The following is a 26,914-nucleotide window of genomic DNA, read 5'->3' on the forward strand; positions in this document are numbered from 1 at the left end:
GAAGGAATGATGCTAAAGCTGAAACTCCAGTACTTTGGCCACCTCATGAGAAGAGTTGACTCATTGGAAAAGACTCTGATGCTGGGAGGGATTGGGGGCAGGAGGAGAAGGGGACGACAGAGGATGAGATGGCTGGATGGCATCATGGACTCGATGGACATGAGTCTGAGTGAACTCCGGGAGTTGGTGATGGACAGGGAGGCCTGGCGTGCTGCGATTCATGGGGTTGCAAAGAGTCGGACACGACTGAGCGACTGAACTGAACTGAACTGAGTGAGGAAAAGAAGAGAAGAGTAGAAAGATACTGTCATGTACAGATGCAAGAGCTGGACCATAAAAAAGGCTGAGTGCCGAAGAATTGATGTTTTCCTATTATGGTGTTGGGGAAGACTCTTGAGAGATCTTGGACCGCAAGGAGATCAAACCAGTCAGTCCTAAAAGAACTCTACCCTGAATATTCACTGGAAGGACTGACGCTGAAGCTAGCCATCTGATATGAACAGGCAACTGTTCAGAAAAGATCCTGATACTCAGAAAGACTGAAGGCAAGAGGAGAAGTGGGCAGCAGAGAATGAGATGGTTGGATAGAACCACCAACTCAATGGACACTGAGCAAACTCCAGGATATACTGAAAGACAGGGAAGCTTGGCACACTGCACTCCATGGGGTCACAAAGAGTCAGACATGACTCACAAACTGAACAACCACAACAAAGAAAGATACGAGTAAGAAAGATAAGAGTATATCCCTACCAGAAAAAGAAGTCAGTCTCTTAAATTTTCCAAAACGTCATAATGTTGCCCTGTGCTTCATGTCCTTTGTGGACAAGGAAGCACAAAGTAGCTCAAGATGAGCCACGCACATGAGCACAGTGATGCAGAGAGCATTATATTAACAAACCTTTAATACTAAGCCGAAAGGTAATCTAACCACCATTCAGTTCTTTGGGAGTTATAATTATTTTCTTAAAGTAGGCTTGCAAATTGGCTCACTTTGAGCAAACAAGTCATAGGTCCCCCGAGTGAATCCAATAAAAGCTTAATGAGAATTTTCTATTAGTCCATATGTCTTATTTTCTCAACATGTGGAATAACTGAAATGTTACTAATTTAACTGAGGCAAAAAGATGGTCTCAGGGGTATCTGTCAAGTGAAAACACATGATTTATTTTGGTAAACGATTCATGTTTGTCTTTATTTCCTCTTTCCCTTTCTGGTATTTTAAATGAAAACTGATCATTTCAGTTTATGGTATAATTTCAATTTTTATATCATCAGCTTTTAAAGCCCTTACAGATAGAAAAGAAAACCTCATAATTAGAAGCCGATTTAAAACAGATACACACACAAATACATTTTCCTATTTTCCTGCCTTGGCAAACATGATATAATGAGTATAATTTCATCTGTACTTGACATATTGTGGTTTTTAACACCTCAGAATTTCATCATAAATGTTTTTAATCACAGATCCAAAAAAAGTTATTCAAGACAGTCCTTTAGAATATGCACTCTCTCAGGTGCGGTGAATTTTGTGGAGAACAAGTCACCCCCAAGATATCTCTCTCATGGAGCTATCAAGATATAGTTTATTACATGTTTTAGCAGACATACCCTAGAATTATCTTTTTCAAATAAATAACTGAAAATACAATCTGGCTTTTCTGGCAATTGACTTTCTATCTCATAAAGTAAGAAAGAACATAACCTATTACATCATTGCTAACACAGTGGGAAAAAGCAGTCTTCTCCCAGGTCTTCTTTGGGGAAATGTCTGTTCAAATCTTTTGCCCATTTTTATTTGGGTTGTTTTGGCCGGAGACATGTAAATAGAAACACAAGGGAATGGCTTTCTGCACTGCTGGATCTAGCTCCCTAGTGAAGAATAGTTAGGATAGGCTCTCTAGATCTCTTAGGAAACTATGAAGAAGAGGACCTGCTAGAGTGCAAATTCAGCAACAGAGAAAAAACTCCCAGCTTTGAGAAAAGAGAGATTCCGCCTTCAAAGAGCACCTTCTACCTCATTTCAGCTCTGTCATTTTCCACGTCCTTTTCCCTTCTGGCAAATTTCTCTGTATTTTACTGATTACATTATAGGTATTACTACAAGTGAAAGTGAAGTAGCTCAGTCGTGTCCGACTCTTTGCCACCCCGTGGACTGTAGCCCACCAGGCTCCTCCGTCCATGGGATTCTCCAGGCAAGGATACTGGAGTGGGTTGCCATTTCCTTCTCCAGGGGATCTTCCCGACCCAGGGATTGAACCCAGGTCTCCCACATTGCAGGCAGACGCTTTAACCTCTGATCCACCTATTTAACATTACAGTTGCACTGCTGCTTTTCAGTCGGGCACTGACTCGTTCTTTGGATCATGTCCGTTCTTTGGATCATGTCTGGTGGCTCCGCATATTTTAACAGAGAACGTGGCGGCCCAGAGGGAATGGACCCTAACAGTGTCATCAGGAGCAACTGGAATGGGATTGTTGATAACTCTGATGATATGAACTTAAAAGTTTCTTCTTCAGGGCATCTATGCTTACGATTCTGAGAAGCCATCAGCTATTCAGCAGAGAGCTATTATTCCATGTATTAAAGCGTATGACACAATTGCTCAAGCTCAGTCAGGTACTGGCAAGACAAGCCACATTTGCTATTTCCATCCTGCAACAGTTGGAGATTGAGCTCAAGGAGACCCAAGCTCTAGTACTGGCCCCCACCAGGGAACTGGCTCAAAGATCCAAAACATAATTCTGGCACTTGAAGACTATATGGGAGTTTTCTCTCTGCTGCTGAATTTGCACTCTAGCCAGGCCCTCTTCTTCATTAAGACACGTGCAATTTTACCAGGGGTTGAACCCCACCTAGAATGATTGCTTACTGGGGCTTAGCAACAGGGTCCACTTCACACTTAGCACTAATTGAATACTTTAATGAATAAATATAATACCAAACAAAATGCATTCAAACACTTTCTTTAAAAAATAAACTTTAAAGGCCTTTCTATTCAGGCTAATGACAAACACAATGAAGTCTCAAAGATGGGAATTCCCTGTCACTCCAGTGGAAAACTGTGTCTTTTTCTTCAAAAGATGTCAGCAATGCCAGACACATTTCTAAAACACTTCAGAAACTCTTCAGAAGTAAATGCTTTACCAATCACTTATTTACAATCATTTTCTCCCTACATTTAAATTGTGAAGATAAAATATGAGGATTTAGTCTCTATACACTCAGAACTTCTCACTCCCATCTTTAGAAAAATACTAGACTTAACTGCAATAATATACTGATTAAAAGTATAGCTACATTAATAAAAGTCTAACTTAAGGGAAGTTTAAACTCTTGACAACATTAACATTTGTATCATTCAGTGAGTTCTGTTCTCTGACTTCTGGGTAATTTTTTTAGACTTCATTTAATCCTCACAAAACCCAAAGAGAAGGTACTATTATCACCTCCACTTTATAAGTGAGTATACCGAGACTTAAAAAACTTAAGTAACTTACCCACCATTGATTGCATCAGGAAATGGCAGAACTAAGATTAGAACCATGGTCTGCTGCTGCTGCTGCTGCTAAGTCGCTTCATTCGTGTCTGGCTCTGCGAGATCCCATAGATGGCAGCCCATCAGGCTCTGCTGTCCCTGGGATTCTCCAGGGAAGAACACTAGAGTGGGTTGCCATTTCCTTCTCTAATGCATGAAAGTGAAAAGTGAAAGTGAAGTCGCTCAGTCATGTCCGACTCTTAGCGACCCCATGGACTGCAGCCCACCAGGCTCCTCCATCCATGGGATTTTCCAGGCAAGAGTACAGGAGTGGGGTGCCATTGCCTTCTCCAAGAACCATGGTCTACCTGACTCTAAAGTTCTGGCTCTCAAATGTTTTCCTAGCAATTATCACTTCTTAAATAGTAAGACAGATATAATTTGATGATCTCATATTATATTTATTTTTTAAAACTGTATGAAAATTTATGAGGGGTTAACTTAGTGGCATTAGAACGAACTAAAATCCAACTCAAAAAATAAATGGTCTACAATGGATAGAGGACTTCATAATTAAATGAAAGTCTTGTTTTTCAGCTCTATCAAACCATTTCCTCTCAGCTTGGGCTCTCTGCCCGAAAGCACTCTAAAATTATAATTTCCTGGCAAAGGACTTTAAAGAAGAAGTTAAGGTTTTTCCCCTTCCTTCACCCTTGGAGTCTTTCATTTTTAATTTCTAACAATTTTTTCACCTACCCTCAACTGGAAAGTGGCATGATTCCCTTTAATTTCTTGTAACAAACATCTAAGAAGGTAACAAACACTGTGATATACTCCCCAGCCCTAAAGACATGCTAGTGCATTTACTTTCTTACTAACTCATTTTTCAAAAAATACAAATCCAGAAAATGCAGACAACAAAAAACAGCACATCTAAAAATGCTTCAACATAACTCACATCCCACCAAAATAGATTTTTAAACACTCAACAGCCATACCTAGATTTGAGAACTAAAAAAGGGAACAGAATCTTTAAATGATTAACAATAAAAGAGGAGACATCTACATGAAACTTCCCAAGGTCTACTCATGAACCTGGCATATAAAAAACCCACTACGACTTGTGCTAAAGAGACTACCTACACTTAAAAACTGTATTTACTCATATGCCTTATTCCTCATTTATTTTCCCACACCTCAAATTCTGAAAATAAACTATGAGGATTTATTCTCTACACACTCTCAACTCCTTGCTCCCATCCCTAGAAGAACACTATAATTAACTGCAACAATTCCAAACATTAATACATTAATTAAAGGTGTAATAACCACATTAATAAAAGTCTAAATTCAAGGAACGTTTAAACTCTAACAATACTAATATTTCTATCATTCAATGAGTTCCGTACTCTGACTTCCGCATAATTTTTATAGGCTTTCATGAAGAGAAGTATGGGGCGACCTGTGGGACAGTGGCTGCTTTCAGCTGTTTGCAGAGATGGACACTGTTTTGCTTGATTTCTCATTGCTAGGGCACATAGGAAACCACTTCCCAGTATTTCTCTGAGGTTCTTTGTAAATAAATTAAGGGGAGGAAACTGAGAAATAGTTCATGATTTTGGTGCTTTGTGAAAATTCTTTTTTTTTTTTTAAATTGGGATTATTTTCACCTGTTTGAGGTTTTTTCCTAAGAAATAAAAATAAAATTTTAAAATTACAGATGTGTCTAACAGACAAAAAAGATCAATCATCATAAGAAAGATAAATAGCTTAAATATTTCACCCGCAGAAATTAAAAATAAACTACTACAAAAGCAACTTTACCGTATTTGTGTGTGTGTGTGGGTGTGTGTGTGTGGGTGGGTGGGTGCTCAGTTGAGTCTGACTCTTTGTGACACTGTATACTGTAGCCCTCCAGGTTCCTCTGTCCATGGGATTATCCCAGCAAGAATACTGGAGTGGGTTGCCACTTCCTCCCCCAAGAAATCTTCCCAACCTTGGATCTAACCTGTGTCTCCTGTAGCTTCTGCACTGACAGGCGGGTTCTTTACCACTGAGCCACCCACGAAGTCCTATTTGTACACAAATATACCTCTGAAACATCAATTCAGTTTGGTAATACCATGAGTCCCCAAAATCTAAGCAATGCTCCAAAATAACAGGAATTTGTTTAACTTGGGAGTTTTGTGAAGGTTTTAAGGTAAAATCAGTTCTTTTTTGATGCAAAAAAAATTGTTATTTTCATGCTAAATTTTAGAAATTTAGGAAAGTTTGAAGAATTTTGCTTTCCTTCACTGCACAATAATTGCTTAGTCAAAAGATGATTAAGACGTACTATGAACCCGAATCCAGAAGAGAAAAAGGTCTTTGGTAAGCAGAAACTGAGCAAAGAGCATTTACTTTGAGAAAGGGAAAGCTGGTGTTAGGTCAGATCACTATTTCTAAGCTGCCGTTTAGAGACTTGGGGGGGGGGGCAGGAAACAGCTATACACAGCAACAAAAGCTTCCAACACACCAAAACAGCACCCTTGACTGTTTCCATAAACTAACACTATGAACAGCTCCATGGATTTTATTATGTTTTTTTATGAACTAAAATTTATATTTAAATAATATTAAGTAATCAAGAAAGCAAATGATTTGTCTCAGAAGACTGGGTCAAGTGTCCTCACTTTGAAATGAATTTCCATCAAAACTGGTTGTTTTAAAACTGTCTTAAAAATATTTTAAGAGTATAATGCTTGAAGTGATTTACTTCATTTATTTGGAAAATCTATTACATAATACATCACACTTCCCAGTAATGTTCGATACTTTAAAGTTATCACTATATCACTATTTTGGGAAACTGTTTTACATCACATGACTTTTTTATGAACATTAACTAAAGCTGACTAATCAAGTGCTGCAAGTCTGTATATAAAGGGGTGGAGTGATCCCATTTTCTTATCTTGGCCTGGTACTTGAATTCTTTTAGAAAAAAAGACCTTGGAAGTATAAATGAGACTCAAGTGTACAGAAGGAAAACTCAGTCTACCAGGAGAAGAAAATTATCACAATACTTTCCTCTCAAGAGCTAATGAGTACATATATTTTTAAGTTTCCACTGGAATTTTTATGAAATTCCATTGTTTAATTTCATCTTTTTTAATAATTCTTAAGAATTACATAAACTATAAATTCTATTCAGAGCAATCATTTCTCTCTGATCCCTTTCTGTGATCTAGATTTCACTAATTATTAAAAATGTTTGAACAGACATTATTTAATATCATTGGAAAATGGTTACTGGCTGCTATTTGATTGCAATGATGGACTAATTCACATAGCAACTTGTAAGTGCAACCTAATGTCTTTTAATATAGTAAGCAATTACATCAAAACTAATTCTTTCTATGATTATGTGACACAGTGGCAAATGTAATTTACCAGCTATGTCACTGAAACAAATATCTCTTTTTACTTATTCAAAAGCACAATAAAACTTAACAAGAGGTGTTAATAACAAAAGTAAAAGGCAGCAACATGTGGCATTTAATATCTGGATGTGCTTCATTTTGCAATTCACCATACCATAGTCAATTAGGGCTGGATTTATAAAGAAGCATCAAGATGCCCTTGAATTTTGTTTGTTTTTACACAGATATACTTGTATGCATACAAGACAAGGTAAGCTAAAAGGTCTACCTTAAAAGTAAGGCCTGAAATCTGATCAGGTCACTAGTAGTGTTATCTGTCTTAGAGTCTTTTATTTTCTTTTTCTCATTTAAGAAAAGAAGAAACTAGGTCACCTGAAACATTTAGAGGTAAGAAAAAAGTGAGGCTAGATATTAGGATAACAGTGGGTCACATGGTAACCAGACTAAGATAGGGAGAAGACAAAGATAAAAGGTCCACTCTAAAAAGTCTCTACCACAGAAATCTGTCTACACATGTCCAATTTCTGACTCAAACTTAGAAACACAAATGCATGGTGGATATTATCCAGGAAAAAGTGTAAAACTGCCAGTGCTATCTCACATTTTTTGATAGACTAGCCCATAGTTTGAAAAAATGAGTCAGGTTTCCTATCTAGAAATAAAACTCTTATTTTAAAATAACATCATATTAGTGGCCAGGTTAGGGTCTTGAAATACCATCTCTCACTAAAAGTAGGCTTACTGTACAGGCTGATTCCAGATCTGGGACAAAAGATAAACAAGATGAGCCTTCAATGTCTTACCACAGCAGAGAGCAAAGAAGCTCTCCAAAGACCATGTGGGTCATGTTGTTGCTTAAAGGGATTGCCACTGATCAAAGATGGGACACTCTGAGCTGCAGCAAAAGTAAATGCAATGAATTAAATCCATCAAATATGTTTATACCCATCAGCTCACAATGGCATTTTTAAAAAAGAAAAAAAAAAGAAAGGAATGAGTCCCTTTTGGAGGAAAACAGGGACTTGATTCATTATCTTAAAAATGGGTAAATAAAGGGAACGAATCAAGCATTTATCCTGTCTTTCCTTTACACACTATACCACTGGCTAACCAAACAGAAGCTAAGAAAAGTGACTCTCTAATAAACCATTCCAACTAATAATTGAAAACAAAATGGTATATTTTCAATTTCACCATTCTGCAACTCCCAGCAAATTAACAGAAATAAGTATTAACCATCAACAGCTGCTAACATCACAAAAAAGAGAGGCAACTACACATTAAGTGACTCATACAGTCTTGACACCACCACTTACTATGATGCCTAAGGGACTGACTTGAGCCCTGGATCCAGACTTGAGCTCTGGATCCAGCTGCCCATCTGCAGGAAATATGGAAGACAAATGAACGTGCTGAACTGCGCTTTGAGCAAGCAATCAGCAAGATCCAGGCTGCGGGAAATAATTCAAACAGTCTGGGTCTTCAACAGGAAAAGAAGAGAAAAGATAGAGGACCAACCTAAAGAGTAACAACACCTCATATAAAAACTATTTTTTAATTGGCAAGACTAACCTACAATGTCCAGCAATGCACATTCAAGTTTTTACCATAAAAGTAAAGATAATGGTTACATGTGGGGAAAGGTGGCTGTGATTGGCATGGAGCACTCAGAAGGGGCTTCTTGAGAGGGTGGCAAAGCTCTGTTTCTTAACCTGACTGGTGATTATTCGGGTGCCTGCCTTATAGTAATTCGTCAAACCATACATTTGTCTTTTACTGATGTTTCATTTTGCAATAAAAGAGTGAAAGTGGCTCAGTTATGTCCGATTCTTTGCGACCCCTTGGACTCTACAGTCCATGGAATTCTCCAGGCCAGCATACTGGAGTGGGTAGCCTAAGGTTTTTCTTAAATATCAGGTCACTCGAACATTTCAACACTTAACAAAGGCTTGATTTGTTTCCCATTCTCTAGTCTAATGCGGTGAAAACAAGAGGTTGAGGAAAGAAGTCAATGCCCATCATTTCCTCCCTACACATTTCCTCTTCTGAGGGAACCACCTAATATCAACATTTTGGGCCAAAACAGATTCACATTCCTGGGAGTTTGGAATTCTAAGGAAGCGAATATAGACAACTAACCTGTTCCTCTCCCAGTCTTTCACCATCCCCCAAGTTGTCCAAATCCAAAACCCAGGAGCCAGAATTGTTTCCTTCTTCCTTCTTCCCCACATCTGATTGACCAGTTTTTCATTTCTAACTCCAAAACATAACTTACATCTGTCCACTTCTCTTCATCTCCGGGGGCTTCACCATCTCTAAGAACTACATCAATGGCCTTCTCGCTTGTTTCCCTGCTTTTATTCGTGTGTGTGTGTGTGTGTGTATGCGCACACACGCGCGTGTGTGTTCACTCACTCAGTCGTGTCCACCTCTTTGCGACCCCATGGACTGCAGCCCACCAGGCTCCTCTGTCCATGGGATATCCCAGGCAAGAATCCTGGAGTGGGCTCCCATTTCCTTCACCAGGGACTCTTTCCCACCAAGGGATCAACTGAACCTGCCTCTCCTGCACTGCAGGCAGACTCTTTACCGCTGAGCCATCAGAGTAGATTTTATTCTTAACCCTCTACAATTCACCCTATCCAAGCAGTAAGAGAGCTCTTATAAAGACACAAACTGCTTAAAATTCCACTTAAAACCCTTTAGTGACAGCCACTATACTGACTTAAATCCAAATTCCTTTCCATGGCTTGCATCATTGAATCCCTGCCCATCTCTCTGACCTCATCTCCAACCACTTTCTCCCAGTCTACAACACAGCCACCGTGGCCTTACTTCAATTCCTCCCACACACTACACTGTAAACTCTTCCCCACCTCCAGGCCTTCTCATAGCTTTCTGCTCTGTCTGGAATACTCTGTCCAGATACTCACACAGAGTATTTCCCAACCTCATGTTGACATAGGTAGTCCTTCAACTACCCTATTAAGCAGGTTCCACCATTTTCCTTAACGATATATACTACTTCTCTCCCTCACAGCTCAAGCTCCAACTAAAGTGTATGTTTGAGGGCAAAGATTTCATCTGTTGCATTCAACCATGTACATCTGGCATTTGAAAGGTAGTTAATTAGCAATTACTAAATATATGAATAAATGAGCAAATTAATGAACTCAAGGGTGACAACCAACTGGTGCCGTGAGCAATGATGGGTGAGTAAAGAAAGTCAGTTTTTAAAAAGAAACAGGAGAATGGGGCAACCTGCCAGCAGGAAAAATAATACGGCTAGAGACAGAAGGAGTGAAGAAAATTAACTGCCTATTCTCTTTAATTTCTTTAAATATGTAAAATGTTCACCTAAATCACAAAAAATAATCTGAACTTATATTCCTTTTCAATCACAGAACTCTAGGTCCCACAATTTCAGAAAACCAAAAACTCTAAAAGTGAAAACATGATCTGTAACCTACATGTCCATCAACAGATGACTGGATAAAGAAAATACAGTCCACATATTCAATGGAATATTACTCAGTCATAGAAAGAGTGAAATAGTGCCATTCACAGCAATATAAATGAATCTGGAGATTCTCATACTGAGTGAAGTAAGTCAGATGGAGAAAGACAAATATCATCTGATATCACTTATATGTGGAATCTTAAAAAAATGAACATATTTACAAAATAGAAATGGACTCAGGGGAAACAAACTTAAGGTTACCAAAGGGATGGAGGGGCAGATAAATCAGGAGTTTGGGATTAAAATATGCAAACTACTATATATAAACTAGGTAAACAACAAAGATCTACTGTACAGCACAGAGAACTAGACTCAGCATCTTCTAATAACCTATAGTGGAAAAGAACCTGAAAAAAGTATATGTATGTGTGTGTGTATAACTGAATCACTTTGCTGGACACTTGAAACTAATATAACATTATAAATTAACTACACTTTAATTTTTTTTTTAAAAGACAGATATAGAAAGCAATGCTAAAGCAAAAAAAAAAAAAGAAAAGAACTGGACAGAGAATAACACTTTATATTTTGAATTAAAGAAACTATCTCATCTTTAGAAATCATATATGCTCAACGATTTCCCCAATTTTTTTGTGTGTATCAAGATACTAATACTTATAACAACATATCCGAAAATTTTACTCCATTTTACCTCGTTACTAAGATGTCTGGTATTATACAAAATCTATAGATTAATACAGGACTACATGTGCACACTAATTCAGAACCCACATACAGTACTACATGTGTACACCTATATTAATTATCACTAATGCTGACAGCTTTCTGTAATTCTCATTTTGCTACAGAGTCATGTTTTAAGATATATCTTTTGAGGTACTCTTAAGAAGTTCAAGGTAATCTGCACCTTAATTTCATGGCACACAAGCAATGGACTTATTTTTAACTTTCATACATGTCTGTTTACATATTTGTTACTTTCATTTGTGCAACTTGAGATTGCATGTAGAAAAACAGTTGCAATAAGACATTTCAAATATACAATCTTTGTTCTATACTATAAGCTAAAAGCTTTGGAAAATTAGAGTAATCCTGACACATGAAGCAATTCAAATAAAATCATGACAAGAAGCTTGAGACAACTAAAATAGAAAATGTCTATCAGATAGTATAAATGTTCACTTTAGAAGAAAAAATCTAAAGCCCTTTCTGGTAGACAGAAAGGGTGGAGCTGGTACGGAGTCAGAAATTGAGGTTATCATAATTACAGTGGGATATTTCCAGTGTACAGGGTCATTCTACATCGGAAGGCAAAAAAGCCTTTACCTTCAAGAAACCTTCATGTATTATTGTTGTTGTTTTAGTCGCTCAGTCCTGTCCAACTCTCTTGAGACTCCACAGACCATAGCCCCCCAGGCTCCTCTGTCCACAGGATTTCCCAGGCAAGAATACTGGAGTGGGTTGCTATTTCCTCCTCCAGGGGATCTTTCTGACCCAGGGATCGAACCCACATCTCATCCACTGCAGGTGGATTCTCTACCACTGAGCCACCAGGGAATATGTTCCTTTATAAACCCTGTCAGATGCCAGGCATAATCATTTTCCACTTTCCCGTACCTTAACTGGGACATAGACACAGTGTTCAAAATATAGTTGTTTTCAAATAATGGTTTCCTCTTTCTCCTTCACCTCCCTCCTTTTTGTTTTACAAAGAATAGCTCCATTGTATGTATGGCTTGTTACAATGATACCAGTCTGGATTCCTTTGGCAATGCCATCATCAAGCTTTGAAGTATCAGGAATACTGCTGGAAACGCAATTTCCTCACTGTCACAACTATATACACCAACGAAGGTTTCTCAAACTGCAGTTCACAACTGGTTAGTAGGTCATGAAAATTTGGTGGGTGGTCATGACTAGCAACTTTTCAAAGAACTAGAGAAAAACAGAAAATAAAAAAAACCAGAGAACATTACATGTAGTTCATTTCATGAAACTTCTGCTTTGGAGTTTCATCATCAATATTAAAAAATAATAATAATAATAATAATATATGATGGGCTGAAGTGACAGTACCTCTAATTCTACACAGACTTTTCTGAAACTATAAAAACTAAATTCTAAGCACTTTCCCCCTGTATAACCAAACAGGAAGTGCTCAATTTAAACCCATTATCTTTAAAGCTTTACTATTACACATTTCTGGAATGAGCACTGAAATTTTCTGGGATTATTTCAGGAAAACAAATTTCAAAACTAGCTGTGTTTAACATACATTTACCTTTGTCTTTACATCCTAACAAATTCTTCAGTGCCAATATATGCTATATCTCAGCCCCTTAAAGAACAATGAATAAATTAATCATTGCCGAGAGTTGACTAAAAGACTGAGCTTATCTCCTGTCTTAATGCACAACTGAAGTTTGCTCACCAAGAACTGCTCCAGAGGCTGTCATACTCCTCTCTAGAAAGGAAGACCCAATTGATTGTTCCCATCTATAGGGCCTAAATCCATTCTAATGGAGTTGGGGCCACCCCAAATTAACCAAGAAAAGTCAAAAGCGAGGACAAATATGCTTTGGGACCAAGTCATTACTGTAAAGGGACACTGTTTGCTGGATTCTTTTCCCACTGAACTACCTGAACATCTCCATTTGCCCGCCACTGAAGCTGGAAGCTTTTACCAGTTTAAATCAAAGAACTCTTATCTTGAGAGTACATGTGCTTCAGCAGTTTTCTCATTATCCTTCCAATATTTTCACTATTTCAATCCAACTTGTCCTCTAAGTATAACCTTAATCAATGAATTTTAAACTTTAAATAACTATCAATCCTATAACCCATCAGAATCCAGGCTTATCTGGTAAAGGATTTCTCTCCGACAATGATTTTCTATCCTCTCTTTGACAAGTACCCTCCAGCAACCAGAGTTCTCATGGTCCCCACCTATCACAAAGATCCACCTCCCCTTCTATGAATGTTCTACCCGGAGAAGAGCCCATGTTTGGTCACTTCCTTCTCTACCTATCAAAACTTACCTATTCTATGTTCATTTTTCTGTCATCTAGTAGTTCCCCTAAACAGAAATCTGATAAACTCAATCTATCAAAATACTGATAATTGACAACCACTTAGTGGATTTCCCTTCCCAGTTGTTGTTCAGTCGCTCTGTCGTGTTCAACTGTTTGCGACCTCATGGACTGCAGCACACCAGGCTTCCCTGTCCTTCACCATCTCCCCGAGCTTGCTCAAACATGTCCATTGAGTTAGTGATACATCCCTTCCCAGAGGGACTTCATTTTAATAAGGACATCTAAAGACCTCTGTGATGAGATATTAAGGAAATCTGGGGGATCTAAAAGCCATTCTGATCCTCAAATTAGGCAAAAGATGTGGTCAGCCCTATCACTATCTTAACACAGGCCTTGTTGAGGAGAGCAAATCAATATTGCGAAGGTAAAAGGGGCCTTCCAGATCATCTAGGCACTAGTTTCTCAGACCTGGTTGTACACTGGAATCTCCAACTCCCAGAGGAGAAGAATGATACCCAAAGAAGCAACTTTCAAAGTCAGTGACAAAGCTCGGCCTAATATCAAGGCCTGATGCTATGTCAGATATATATAAACAACGGTTTATATACATATAAACTAAAAGTTTAAAGACATGTACGGGAATGACAAGCACCCCATTCACAACAGTGACAACCCTCAAGGGGATGGGAAAGAAATGCAAATGAGAAGAGATATACTTAGGGAGCTTCAATTATATTGGGAATATTTTATTTCTAAAGCTGAGTGGTGATATGTAAGTATTTACTAAATTCATCCCCATTATCTTTTGGATGTCTAAAACTTTGTAATTAAAAAAAAGAACAATCTTAAGATTGATACTCAAATGATTATCATTATAGGAATAAAGAGAAACAGTTTAGGCTAGAAAGCACTCAAATAAGATACTTTATGAAGCAGGCTTTGAATAAAACATAGATTACTAGTAAAAAATAATAATAATAAATAACACAAACTTTTCTAAGGGAAAATCATGAACAAAGGCAAACCTGGGAGTACCCACAGCCTATAACCTAAACAAAGAACAATAGGGAGACTTTAGAAGGAAAGATTCAGCTTGCAGAAGTAACAAGGCTGGGGGTTAAGGCTGAGACCAAGCTATGGAGCTCTTGGGTACCAGTCAGCGAGTATGCCCCAATCTCCCCTCGCCTGCAAAAAAAGGAGGAGCATGACTAAAGTGATGTTTAAGCAAAAAAAAAAAAAAAATCAGAACAGAAGCTGTGTGCAGGATGAACTAACGCAGTGTAATATAGATCAGCAGAGGATTCCATACGAAACCAAAAGGGGAACAGAGGGAGGTGAGGTGTTGAGAACCAAGTCCTAGGGCTCTGCCTCTACTCCAAAGACAGCTCTTCTGCTGTTAAAATGTTTTGATAAGCACTGAACTACTGTGCCCAACCAGAAGGCATTGCTATAAATCAACTCTTCAGGGTCTTAAAACCATGGAATGGGGTAGTAATACTGGAAATGAAAGGGGGTGGACACAGACTTTCCGATGGAAAATTTTATATGATGTAGCGACAAACTAACTAAGATAAGGAAAGAAATGGATCCACATGAAGAAACCAAAAATGCTAAGAAGCAGCTATTGGTCATATAGACTCGATCATCAGCAACATATTTGTGACCATGTAATAATGTCTGAGCCCTAAGGAAGAGCTACTCACAGCAGAAAAGCAAAGTGGAATTCTTACAGAGATTAAAAGGAGAACAAGCAAAGGGGACAAGAAGATAATAGAAAGAGATGCTCATGGAATGCTAAGACAGCAAGCAGAGTTTCGGTTGCAAAAAGAGGCATCACTGGAGACACAGCGAGTGGGGACACAACCCTTGCAGCTCAACATTACTGAACATATTATAAAGCACTGTGCTAAGCGTTCCACTGGCAGCTCCTCCACCCGACCAAGTTATTTAACCTTCCCCTGGTGGCTCAGACGGTAAAGCGTCTGTCTACAATGTGGGAGACACGGGTTCGATCCCTGGGTCGGGAAGATCCCCTGGAGAAGGAAATGGCAATCCACTTCAGTACTATTGCCTGGAAAATCCCATGGACAGAGGAGCCTAGTAGGCTACAGTCCATGGGGTTGCAAAGAGTTGGACACGACTGAGCGACTTCACTTTCAAGTTTCATTTAATGGGGAAAATATAGACAATTAACATTATTGAACATATTATGAAGCACTGTACTGTAAGTGCTCTACATACGACCTCATTTACTCCAAAACACATTTTACAGATGAAGAAATTAAATTCAGAACTAGCACAGTAAGTGGCAGAGCCAGGATTCCTATTCCTTGAGACAACGAAGTAAAAGAATGTATATACAAAATTCTTGGCAAATAGTTAAGATCTCAAAAAAAGTGGTAGCTTCATTTCATTATTAGAGGGCAATCATTAAGAGGCACAACACAAAAATTCACTGTCAGTTATCTCTGTCATAGCCCTCCATGTGGTGAACCCTCTTAGTGTCCTCATCTCATAAAACAGGATTAACATGTATAATCCAACCTACTCAATGGGGTTGCTTTAAGGATTAAACAATAGGATGGAAAAGAAAACGCTATGAAAAAAATCTAAGAGATATTCAAACATATGGGATTTGTCACATATCTTTTGTGCTTTAGAAATGCCTTCCTGGATGAACATGTCTCTCTGAAGAGAGCTAAAAATACCTCTCTTAAACGTGCAACCCACCACTTTGAAAAGTCATCAACGGATGGTGGTACACACCACCACCCCTCCCCCAACCCCTCCAGGTTCTCTAATTCGCTCTTACATCTACAGTGAAATTCTCATAACTTGGCGTAGAGCTCATCAATAGAGTTTCTCCTTCAATTCAGAGTCATTCAACTTGGCCTTACTGTAGGATCTCAGAGGTACCCTTTACAGTCCTTCCAAAACAAAATGGGGGGAAAACTGGTTCCAGTTGTTACAGTATTAAAACTGAGTGCCAAATCAATATTCAGAACTGGGATATTTTAAAACGCCAGAGAAGAATTTATCAAGGGCTCCAACAGCAGGTCTCTTTCGGAAACTCCCCAACAACCCCCCTTTTTCACCTGAACAGATGGTTCCCAGGCTTCAAGGCTCACATGTCTTGTCACACAATTCACAATAGCTCATGAAGTTGCTACCTTTGCAATTATTCCATACTCTTGAATATATCGCCTTTCATCTAAAGATCTCTAGCTATCAAAACTCTATTCACTCTTCACAACAGCACTATCTGCGAGAAAGATTGGTACCCTTATTTCACAAATTGAAATGCTTTATCCAACATCAATCAACTGATTCACTCTTATGGGGGGAAATACACATTACGAATCTGTATCAATGGACAGCCTTGATTTAGCTTTTCAAGACCATTTCAACTGCTACTTTTCCAATATACCAGAGAATATTAACGAACAGTAAATACCAAAGCATCACTATTTTTACATGCTAAAAGAAAAACAAACCTATACATACATACACACACACACACACACACACACACACACATATACATATATGGGGGAGGGGTTCTAATTTAAGACTCCTACTGTCCGGCATCCATAAATAATTTTGAACTTGCAGAGTAAGGGGCGAGGAACACCTGTTAGTGCAGCATTTGCACAGTTAAGTTTTACACACTGTCTAGCTATTAATATTTAATTCCTTGAACTGTAAATAAACAACCCGCTTTCTCAAAAAAAAAAAAAAAAAAAGGTGGGGGTGGGCAACATTCTGGAAAACATTTGACAAGAAAGCCTTGATGGTTGTACGAAGCCCAATAATTTCCTAGTTTTACGTCTCCCAGATGCTGAACCTGACACGAGGGAGAACCCCGCCCGCCCCCGGAGTCCGGCCGCGGGGCGCCCAGCGCTGCCCACCGACTCTCCCCGCGCGCGCCAGGCCCGGCGGGCCGGGGGGACTCGAGGCTTGGCCTCCCCTCCGGCCCCGCCTCACCCACCGACAGGCGCGGCCCGGCGCTAGGACCCGCCTTGCGACCCCCGGCGCGCCCGGCTGGGGGCCCCGCAGTCGCGGGAAGGGGATCGCGGTCCCGCCCGGCCTAGCCGCGCCCGCCCCGCGGCCGGCGGCGCCGCCTCCCTCCTGCTCCTCGCGCCCCGCGTTCGTTTACCTCTTGGGCGCTGGCGGCTGCTCCATGGCGGCCAGGGTCAGAAGGAGGGACCAGGTGGGCGGCGAAGGCGAGAGGCGGGCAGAGTGCCGGGGCACCAGCCGGCCGAGCCAGGAGAGCCACAGCAGGAAACTCCAGGAACTCGGACCAACTTTCCCGTAACTCCGCGGCGGATCCCCCGCCCGCGGGCCGAGCGGGGCTCCTCCCGGCCCGCCCCGCCCCTCGGCCGCCGGCCCCGGCCGGGGAAGGGTAGGCGGGGCCGGCCGGGGAAGGGTGGGCGGAGCCGGCCACGGGCCTTGGATGGGTGGGCGGGGCCGGCGGCGGCCCAGTGCGGTGGGCGGGGCCGGGCGCTGGGGCCGGGCGCTGGGGCCGGGGCGCAGGACAGGGCCGGCCCTGGTGCAGGAGTGGGGAGGAAAGAAACCCGGAGTGGAAGGGCGAGAGGCTGAGGCCTAGTCTGGACCCAGAGCCAATCTCGGCTGGCCTGGGACACATTCTTTTCCAGTGGCCCGAAGCTGCCGCTCCTCACTCGCCTTCACTGCTTTTGACCCTATCTGATTTGACTCGTTTCTCTGGATTTCCCAAGGATACCCTTCCAAACATCTTGAAGCAACCTTTTGAAATACTGCTAACTGCCAACGCTTCCCTCTCTAGTTCTCATGATTATTGGTTGTTTTCCCCCAGCCAGCCCCTGGTCCTCGGGATGCTTATGGATCATATCTAATTAAAAAGAAAATTAACTGCAGTGAGAGCTCTCATGCACTGCATTCAGTGTGGCCTTGCCGGCTGTTCAGTTAGGTAACCGAGCAAAACTATCACAAATTATGAGTCCCTAGAAAAGTCCAACGAACGGTTTATTTCCGTCCCTCTTGCCGCCCCTCCTCCCAACCTGTCCCCAAGGACCTTACCCCCATGGTAATTAGGCCCCTTCGTGCACCCATATTGGGTGTGTACCATTTAACCCTAAATTTCATTTATAGATAACTTTTCTTAGGACCATACACAGCTACTGTGTATGTCATTTGCTTGTTTTGTCAGAAATTGTCAAGATGTAGAGTCAGAGTTTTTTGAAGTTTAGAGCAGAGAATGTGGTGAACATTAATTCAAATCACACTTGTCTATTAACAGATTAGGGTCTTTTGCATTATTTTCAGTTTTGCTATGTAATAAACTTACATGATTTATTTTCAAACCATTAGGTTCTCCCCCTAAACTTAGTTATTTTCAATGCATCAAGATCATTTGCTGTTGAAACTGAAAGTCAAAATTTGTGAACAAAAGAGATTACTACAGAATGTATACTTATTTGCATTTGTTGAAGAGCCACAGACTAACAGTTCAGAAGTAACAAGACAGTTGTTAAAATGTCAAAGCCAGGAAGAGCCTTTAAAATTACCTCATTCCATCCCTCACTCACATCCTCATCCCCAACACTGCTAGTCCCTTCAGGCCAGGGGGTGGCATCTGCCCTGGGTGTCTCTGATGCCTCTATTCTCTACATTCCCCTAGACCTCAGCCCTCCTCATATAACCCGAATTTCACTGTACCTTCAAAAGCATTTCCTGTTGGAACCCTAGTTGAGACACCCATAAAGAAGTTTTGTAGAATGAGGAGGAATAGTATCAGAAAACAAATCTCTGAGGTCCCTCCTTAGTTTGAAAAACAGGGGTCTAACAATTATTGTATGACCCCAATGGGATCAGACATTTGGCCTACATTATCTCATTAAACCCTTAAAACTGCCCTGTTAGGTGGTTATTTAGGTGAAGAAACAGGTTCAAATAGGTGGAGGGGCTGGCAAATTTCTAGACCCAATAGACAAACTGCATTCTAAATCATGCCCTTAAAACTCCAAAGCCATGCCTTATCCCACTGTAAGCCAGGTGATAAATATTTACTGAGCTCTTATGGCAGAAAGTAAAGAACTAAAGAGCCTCTTGATGAAAGAAAGAGGAGAGTGAAAAACTTGGCTTAAAGCTCAACATTCAGAAAACTAAGATCATGGCATCTGGTCCCATCACTTCATGGCAAATAGATGGGGAAACAGTGGAAACAGTGGCTGACTTTATTTTTGGGGGCTCCAAAATCACTGCAGATGGTGAGATGCTTATTCCTTGGAAGAAAAGTTTTGACCAATCCAGACAGCATATTAAAAAGCAGAGACATTACTTTGCCAACAAAGGTCCATCTAGTCAAGGCTATGGTTTTACCAGTGGTCATGTATGGATTTGAGAATTGGACTATAAAGAAAGTTGAGTAATGAAGAATTGATGCTTTTGAACGGTGGTGTTGGAGAAGACTCTTGAGAGTCCCTTGGACAGCAAGGAGATCCAACCAGTCCATCCTAAAGGAAATTAGTCCTAAATGTTCATTGGAAGGACTGATGTTGAAGTTGACACTCTAATACTTTGGCCACCTGATGCAAAGAACTGATTCATTTGAAAAGACCCTGATGCTGGGAAAGATTGAAGGCAGGAGGAGAAGGGGATGATAGAGGATGAGATGGTTGGATGGCATAACCGATTCAACGGACATGAGTTTGAGTAAACTCCAGGAGTTGGTGATGGACAGGGAGGGCTGGCGTGCTACAGTCGATGGGGTCGCAAAAAGTTGAACACAACTGAACTGAACTATGTAAGCAGGCACTGTTCACAGTGCTGGGGATACAACAGTAAAGAAAACAGACAAAATTCTTGCCCTTGTGAGGTTTACATTAGGGAAACACAATAAGACGAGTAACTAATCAATAATGTTGTCGTTCAGTCACTCAGTCATGTCTGACTCTTTGTGACCTCATAGACTGCAGCACAGCAAGCTTCCCTGTCCTTCACCTGGAGCTTGCTCAAATTCATGTCCATTGAATTGTTGATGCCATCTGACCATCTCATCCTCTGTCGTCTCCTTCTCCTGCCTTCAATCTTTCCCAGCATCAGGGTATTTTCCAATGAGTCAGCTCTTCCCATCAGGTGACCAAAATATTGGAGCTTCAGCTTCAGCATCAGTCCTTCCAGTGAATATTCAGGGTTGATTTCCTTTAGGATTAACTGGATTGATCTCCTTGCATCCAAGGGACTCTCAAGAGTCTTCTCCAGCACCACAATTTGAAAATGTCAATTCTTCAGTGCTCAGCCTTCTTTTTGAGCACCCCACATTCATACATGACTACTGGAAAAACCATGGCTTTGACTATATGGACCTTTGTCATCAAAATGATGTCTCTGGTTTTTAATATGCTGTCTAGGTTTGTTATAATTTTCCTTCCAAAGAGCAAGAGTCTTTTAATTTCATGGCTGCAGTCACTATCTGCAGTAGTTTTGGAGCCCAAGAAAATAAAATCTGTCACTGTTTCCATTGTTTCCCCATCTATTTACCATGAAGTGATGGAACCAGATGCCATGACCTTAGTTTTCTGAATGTTGAGGGTTTTTTTCTTTCTTTATTATTATTATTATTATTTTACTTTACAATATTGTATTGGTTTTGCCACAGATCAACATGAATCCATCACGGGTGTACACGTGTTCCCAATCCCTAATCCCCCTGCCACGGCCTCCCGACACCATCCCTCTGGGTCATCCCAGTGCACCAGCCCCAAGCATCCTGCACCCTGCATTGAACCTAGACTGGCAATTCGTTTCTTATATGATATTATACATGTTTCAATGCCATTCTCCCAAATCATCCCACCCTCTCCCTCTCCCACAGAGTCCAAAAGACTGTTCTATACATCTGTGTCTCTTTTGCTATCTCGCATACAGGGGTATTGTTACCATCATTCTAAATTCCATATATATGTGTTACTATACTGTATTGGTATTTTTCTTTCTGGCTTACTTCACTCTGTATAATAGGCTCCAGTTTCATCCACCTCATTAGAACTGATTCAAATGTATTCTTTTTAATGGCTGAGTAATACTCCATTGTGTATATGTACCACAGCTTTCTTATCCATTCATCTGCTGATGGACATCTAGGTTGCTTCCATGTCCTGGCTATTATAAACAGTGCTGCGATGAACATTGGGGTACACATGTCTCTTTCAATTCTGGTTTCCTCGGTGTGTATGCCCAGCAGTGGGATACTGCTGGGCAGTTCTATTTCCAGTTTTTTAAGGAATCTCCACACTGTTCTCCATAGTGGCTATACTAGTTTGCATTCCCACCAACAGTGTAAGAGGGTTCCCTTTTCTCCACACCCTCTCCAGCATTTATTGCTTGTAGACTTTTGGATCGCAGCCATTCTGACTGGTGTGAAATGGTACCTCATTGTGGTCTTGATTTGCATTTCTCTGATAATGAGTGATGTTGAGCATCTTTTCATGTGTTTGTTAGCCATCTGTATGTCTTCTTTGGAGAAATGTCTGTTTACTTCTTTGGCCCATTTTTTGATTGGGTTGTTTAGTTTTAAGCCAGCTTTTTTCACTGTTTTCTTCCATCTTCATCAAGAGGCTCTTTAGTTCCTCTTTGTTTTCTGCCATAAGGGTGGTGTCATCTGTCTATCTGAGATTATTGATACTTCTCCCAGAAATTTTGATTCCAGCTTGTGCTTCATCCAGCCCAGCATTTCATATGATATATTCTGCATAGAAGTTAACTAAGCAGGATGGTAATATACAGCCTTGATGTACTCCTTTCCCAGTTTTGAACCAGTCCATTGTTCCATGTCTGGTTCTGTTGCTTCTTGACCTGAATACAGGTTTCTTAGGAGGCAAATAAGGTGGTCTGGTATTCCCATCTCTTTAAGAATTTTCCACAGTTTGTTATGATCCAGATAACAAAGTCAAAGACTTTACCATAGTCAGTGAGGCAGAAGTAGATGTTTTTCTGGAATTCTCTTGCTTTTTCTATGATCCAGCAGATGTTGGCAATTTGATCTCTGGTTCCTCTGCCTTTTCAAAATCCAGCTTGTACATCCGAAAACTGGTAAGAAAGAAAAACAAAATCGGGAAAGGGAATATAAAGTGGAGGGAAAGCATGAAATTTAGAAAAAGCAGCCAGGGAAGGCCTTAATGAGAGGGTGACTGAAGAGGAAGTGAGGGGAGAGCCTCCAAGATTGCTGTTGGAGAAGAAGGGTGAAGCCAAGGGAACAACAGTAAGCGCTAAAGCCTAAGGCCAGGGTGCCTGGCATGTTCTTTATTAGTGAATAAAAGGAATTGTTTTTCTCCTGAATTACTCAGAAAATAAAATTTAAAAAAATTGCCTCAAGTCTCTCTTTTGTCTGTGAAAAGTCAGTCTGAAGATTCCAAGGAGGAAAGCATAGAAATCATCATTTAACCTGCAAATACGAGGAAGCAGCATTCATGAACAGATGAAAGTTGTTGGAAATTTTCAGATTTAGATAAGAATCGCTCAGCTTCACTTAACTGCGAAAGCAGCATAATCTGTTTCTGCTTCCAACTGGAATCAAAATTAAGTATATACTTTAATTATGCTAGTAAACAACTCACCAGAATTCCCAACTAAGTGCTCTACGACAGGGGTCCCGAAGCTTTTGGCATCAGGGACTGGTTTCATGGAAGACGAAATTTTTCCGTGGAGTGGGGAGGGACGGTTTCTGGATGGTTTTCATAAAGAGCGCTCCACTTAGATCCCTCGCATGCGCAGTTGACAGTAGGGTTCACGCTCTTAAGAATCTGATGCCGCCACTGACCTGCCAGAGCTCAGGCGGGAAAGAGCCCTGAGGAGTGGCTGTAACTACAGATGAGGCTTGGCTCGCGCGCCTGCTGCTCACCTCCTGTCGTGCGGTCTGGTTCCTAACAGGCCGCAGGCCTGTATCATGTTGAGACCCCTGCTCTAAGAAAAAGGGGAGTGAAAGCTTCAATTTTGAACCCAGTTCCTTTGAATAACGAAAGTGCATTTCTTGTCACTGAATACATACACTGCCATGTTTTACAGATACAAAAATATTTTTAAGAGGGAGGGGACATATGTATACCTATGACTGATTCGTGTTGATGTTTGACAGAAAATTAATTAAACAATGTAAACATAAAATTCTGTAAAGCAATTTCCTTCAATTAAAAAATAAATCAATTTTAAAAAATCTTTAATTTGTCCTTGACATACTAGTTGCTGCTACTGACTGAAACTACAAGTTTATATTACTCTTTTTCTCAATTTTATATTTATTTGAAAAATAGTACTAATTAACAACTGTTAAATTTTCTTACCAGGAAGAGTTTGGGACAAAAAGAAAGCTCTGCTCAAATATATTATGTAACTTTTTTTATTTGCAAGGAAGTGTTCCAAAAGGCAGCTTTACAAAACATTTTCTCAAGATCTGTTTTCTCTTTTCTAATTTAATGTTATAGTTCATCTGGAACTAGCATGTTGCATTTGAATTCAACCACTATCCTTTTTTATCATAGCAATCAAACTTTTATTTCATTTATTTCACTTATTCCCCAATATCTTATCCATACTTGTCATATCAAATGTCTAGTGTCAGTTAAATATAAGCAACAACTCAAAATGACTTTTAAGACAAGAAGCCCAGAGATGGTGTTCCCACTGCTGCTAAGTCACTTCAGTCGTGTCCGACTCTGTGTGACCCCATAGACAGCACCCCACCAGGCTCCCCCGTCCCTGGGATTCACCAGGCAAGAACAGGAGTGGGTTGCCATTTCCTTCTCCAATGCATGAAAGTGAAAAGTGAAAGTGAAGTTGCTCAGTCGTCTCCGACTCTTCGCGACCCCATGGACTGCAGCCCACCAGGCTCCTCCGTCCATGGGATTTGCCAGGCAAGAGTACCAGAGTTGGGTACCATCGCCCTCTCCAATGATGTTCCTAGGTTTGAGTAATTCTTTGATTTCTTCTGTTTCCTGCCCTACCATGCACTGCAGGGTCTTCCTCAGGCTATCTCCTCCCATCAAATAATGGCCACAGTAGTTCAGGCATCACATGGAGACATGACAATGTCCATCAACAGAAAGTTATTTCTTTCTGAATGCCGCTTTTAAGATGGTGGAAAAGTCTATTCTAAAAACCCTCCTGCAGGTTCTCCTTCATATCCTGTTGGCCAGAAGTATGCCACAGAACTATTCATGAGAAATAAAATGGTGTCACAAAACCTGTGTAGGGACTTCTCTGGTGGTCCAGTGGCTAAGGCACCACACTCCCAATGCAGGGGGCCCAAGTTCAATCCCTGGTCAAGGAACTAGATCCCACATGCTGCAGCTAAGACCCAGTGCAGCCAAATAAATAGATAAATACCTGTGTAGACCAATTGCCACTCACCGCATGGGGCTGGGCTTTGAGCTGAGGCTGGGACCAGCCTTCCCAGAAGCTATGGCAAGGAGGAGCATGAAAGAACAAAACTGAGACTCTATATTAACAAAGAATGGAGGAATCTACTAAAAATAAGTACCTAGAATGTGACAGTGGAGAAGGCACTGGCAACCCACTCCAGTACTCTTGCCTGGAAAATCCCATGGATGGAGGAGCCTGGTAGGCTGCCGTCTATGGTGTCGCACAGAGTTGGACACGGCTGACGTGACTTAGCAGCAGCAGTAGCAAAATGTGACAGTCACTGAATAAATGTTTGCTGAGTTGATGAATAGACTTCCACACAAAGAAAACATCAAGAATATTAGGAGATATAGACAATTTATAAACTACATCTTAAGTGAAAATGAGTGTGCCATTTATCATTTTATTTCCTCTCAGTTCCAAATTTATCCTTCATTGCCTGCTCTGCCTTTAAATATTTTTCTCTATCAGTGCATGCCTGCTATGTCGCTTCAGTCACGTCCAACTCTTTGCAACTCTATGGACTGTAGCCCGCCAGGCTCCTCTGTCTATGGGATTCTCCAGGCAAGAATACTGGAGTGGGTTGCCATGTCTCCTGCATTGGTAGAAAGGTTCTTTACCACTCTAGCACCACCTGGGAAGCGCTTTTGTTTATCAGGTAGTAAGACAAATGAAGCTTTCTCACTGGAGGACCATGGGGAGACGTTACAAAAGAAGTCTTCCTTCCTGGTTGGTGTGTGTTCCCAGCACCAGGGTAGAAGAGGCACAGCTCCCCTGGGTCCTGCAGGACATGCCGTGTTTCCAACGCTTGATTCCTGTTACCGCACGGAGGCAGTAGCCCTAGGTGCCCGCAGGTTTCCCTCTCCATCATAACCGCTCCCTCCCTGAGGCACTTTTTCTGCAGAGTGCCTCCAGCAGGACACCTCATTATGGCTTGTTTCTCCAGCAGCCCAAGATTTTTCAGAAAATTCCAGAGGGCAGATTTTCAGCAAGTTCCACTAGCATGGCACCAAACAACTTCTCTGCCATTCAGTGAGGCTTAGCTGTGCTCTCTCCAACAAGGTCTGCCTCTCAACCTGGGGGCCTCTTCTTCTTCGGGGGCTCCATCTCAGCCCCCAAAGTACTGCTCCTGATTACTGCTATTCCTACACTCTTCAGAGCTCTTTTTACTTCTTACTAGCCAATCTCTTGTTACTCCAATCTCCTCTTATAGTTAATAATTCTTTCTATTATTACACGTTCTCTATTCAAATAACTGTGTGCTCTCTGTAGAAGAGTTTCTGTATTGGGGTTTCTGTATAAGGTTGGACCTTGACGAATACAGAGAATAATAGCAAAGAATCTCAGTCCCCACTGTAAACTCAGGGGAAAAAAAAAGAAAGATAAATAAGATAAGACTGATTCTATTTTCAGTCTAGCATGTAATTATCTACACAAGCAGTTCTCAGATTTTTTGGTCTCAGGCTCATTTTGCTCTCCACTCTTAAAAATTGTGGAGAACCTTAAACAGCCTTTGTTTATTGAAGTCACGTCTATTGATATTAAGAATTTAAAATTGAGACACTTTTTAAACACATGGGTACACAAGTACACTTTCCATTATCCATCAGAGCAATGACATCACATGTCATGTAGCATTCGAAAACTTCCACTACACACTCACAAGGGAATGAGAGTGAAAAAAGGCAAATAATATTTTTGTACTGTTTTTAAAATAGTTTGACTTTACTGACCCACTGAAAGTCTCTCAGGTACCCTCAAAGTTACCCAGATTACACTTTGAGACCCATCTATCTACACTAGCTTTATGTAAACACCATAAGTAGGACCTATAGGAGGAAAATAAGGAAAATACAGCCCTTGCTCTCCAAGAATATGGTTTGGTTGAAAATATAGAATATATAGTCATATAAGTAAAATAATGGCTCAACAGAGTATATAATAAACTATCTAATTTCTGTCATTCAGAAAGGTGTGTAGTTCAAATTAATGAGGGCTGGAGCTCAGCAAAACAAAAATGGCTTCCATTTTACAAAACCCACCCTCCTTATACATCCACTATAAGGCGAAAATCAGCTTGTTATATACAAATATAAATTCAAC

At 40.7% G+C, this 26,914-nt stretch overlaps 1 protein-coding gene across 3 annotated transcripts in view; it reads right to left on the bottom strand.

Annotated features, from left to right (window-relative positions):
* The window catches only part of STK3 (serine/threonine kinase 3), a 310,699-nt gene extending 292,884 nt beyond the window's left edge, over positions 1–17,815 (bottom strand). For all 3 annotated transcript variants that reach the window (XM_018058284.1, XM_018058281.1, XM_018058283.1), the window contains exon 1: positions 17,571–17,815. In XM_018058284.1, coding sequence (XP_017913773.1) covers positions 17,571–17,596 — 26 coding nt within the window. In that variant the 5' untranslated portion in view covers positions 17,597–17,815. The remainder of the gene's footprint in view (positions 1–17,570) is intronic.

This window comes from Capra hircus, chromosome 14 (genome assembly GCF_001704415.2).
Source record: "Capra hircus breed San Clemente chromosome 14, ASM170441v1, whole genome shotgun sequence".
NCBI classification, from domain to species: Eukaryota; Metazoa; Chordata; class Mammalia; order Artiodactyla; family Bovidae; genus Capra; species Capra hircus.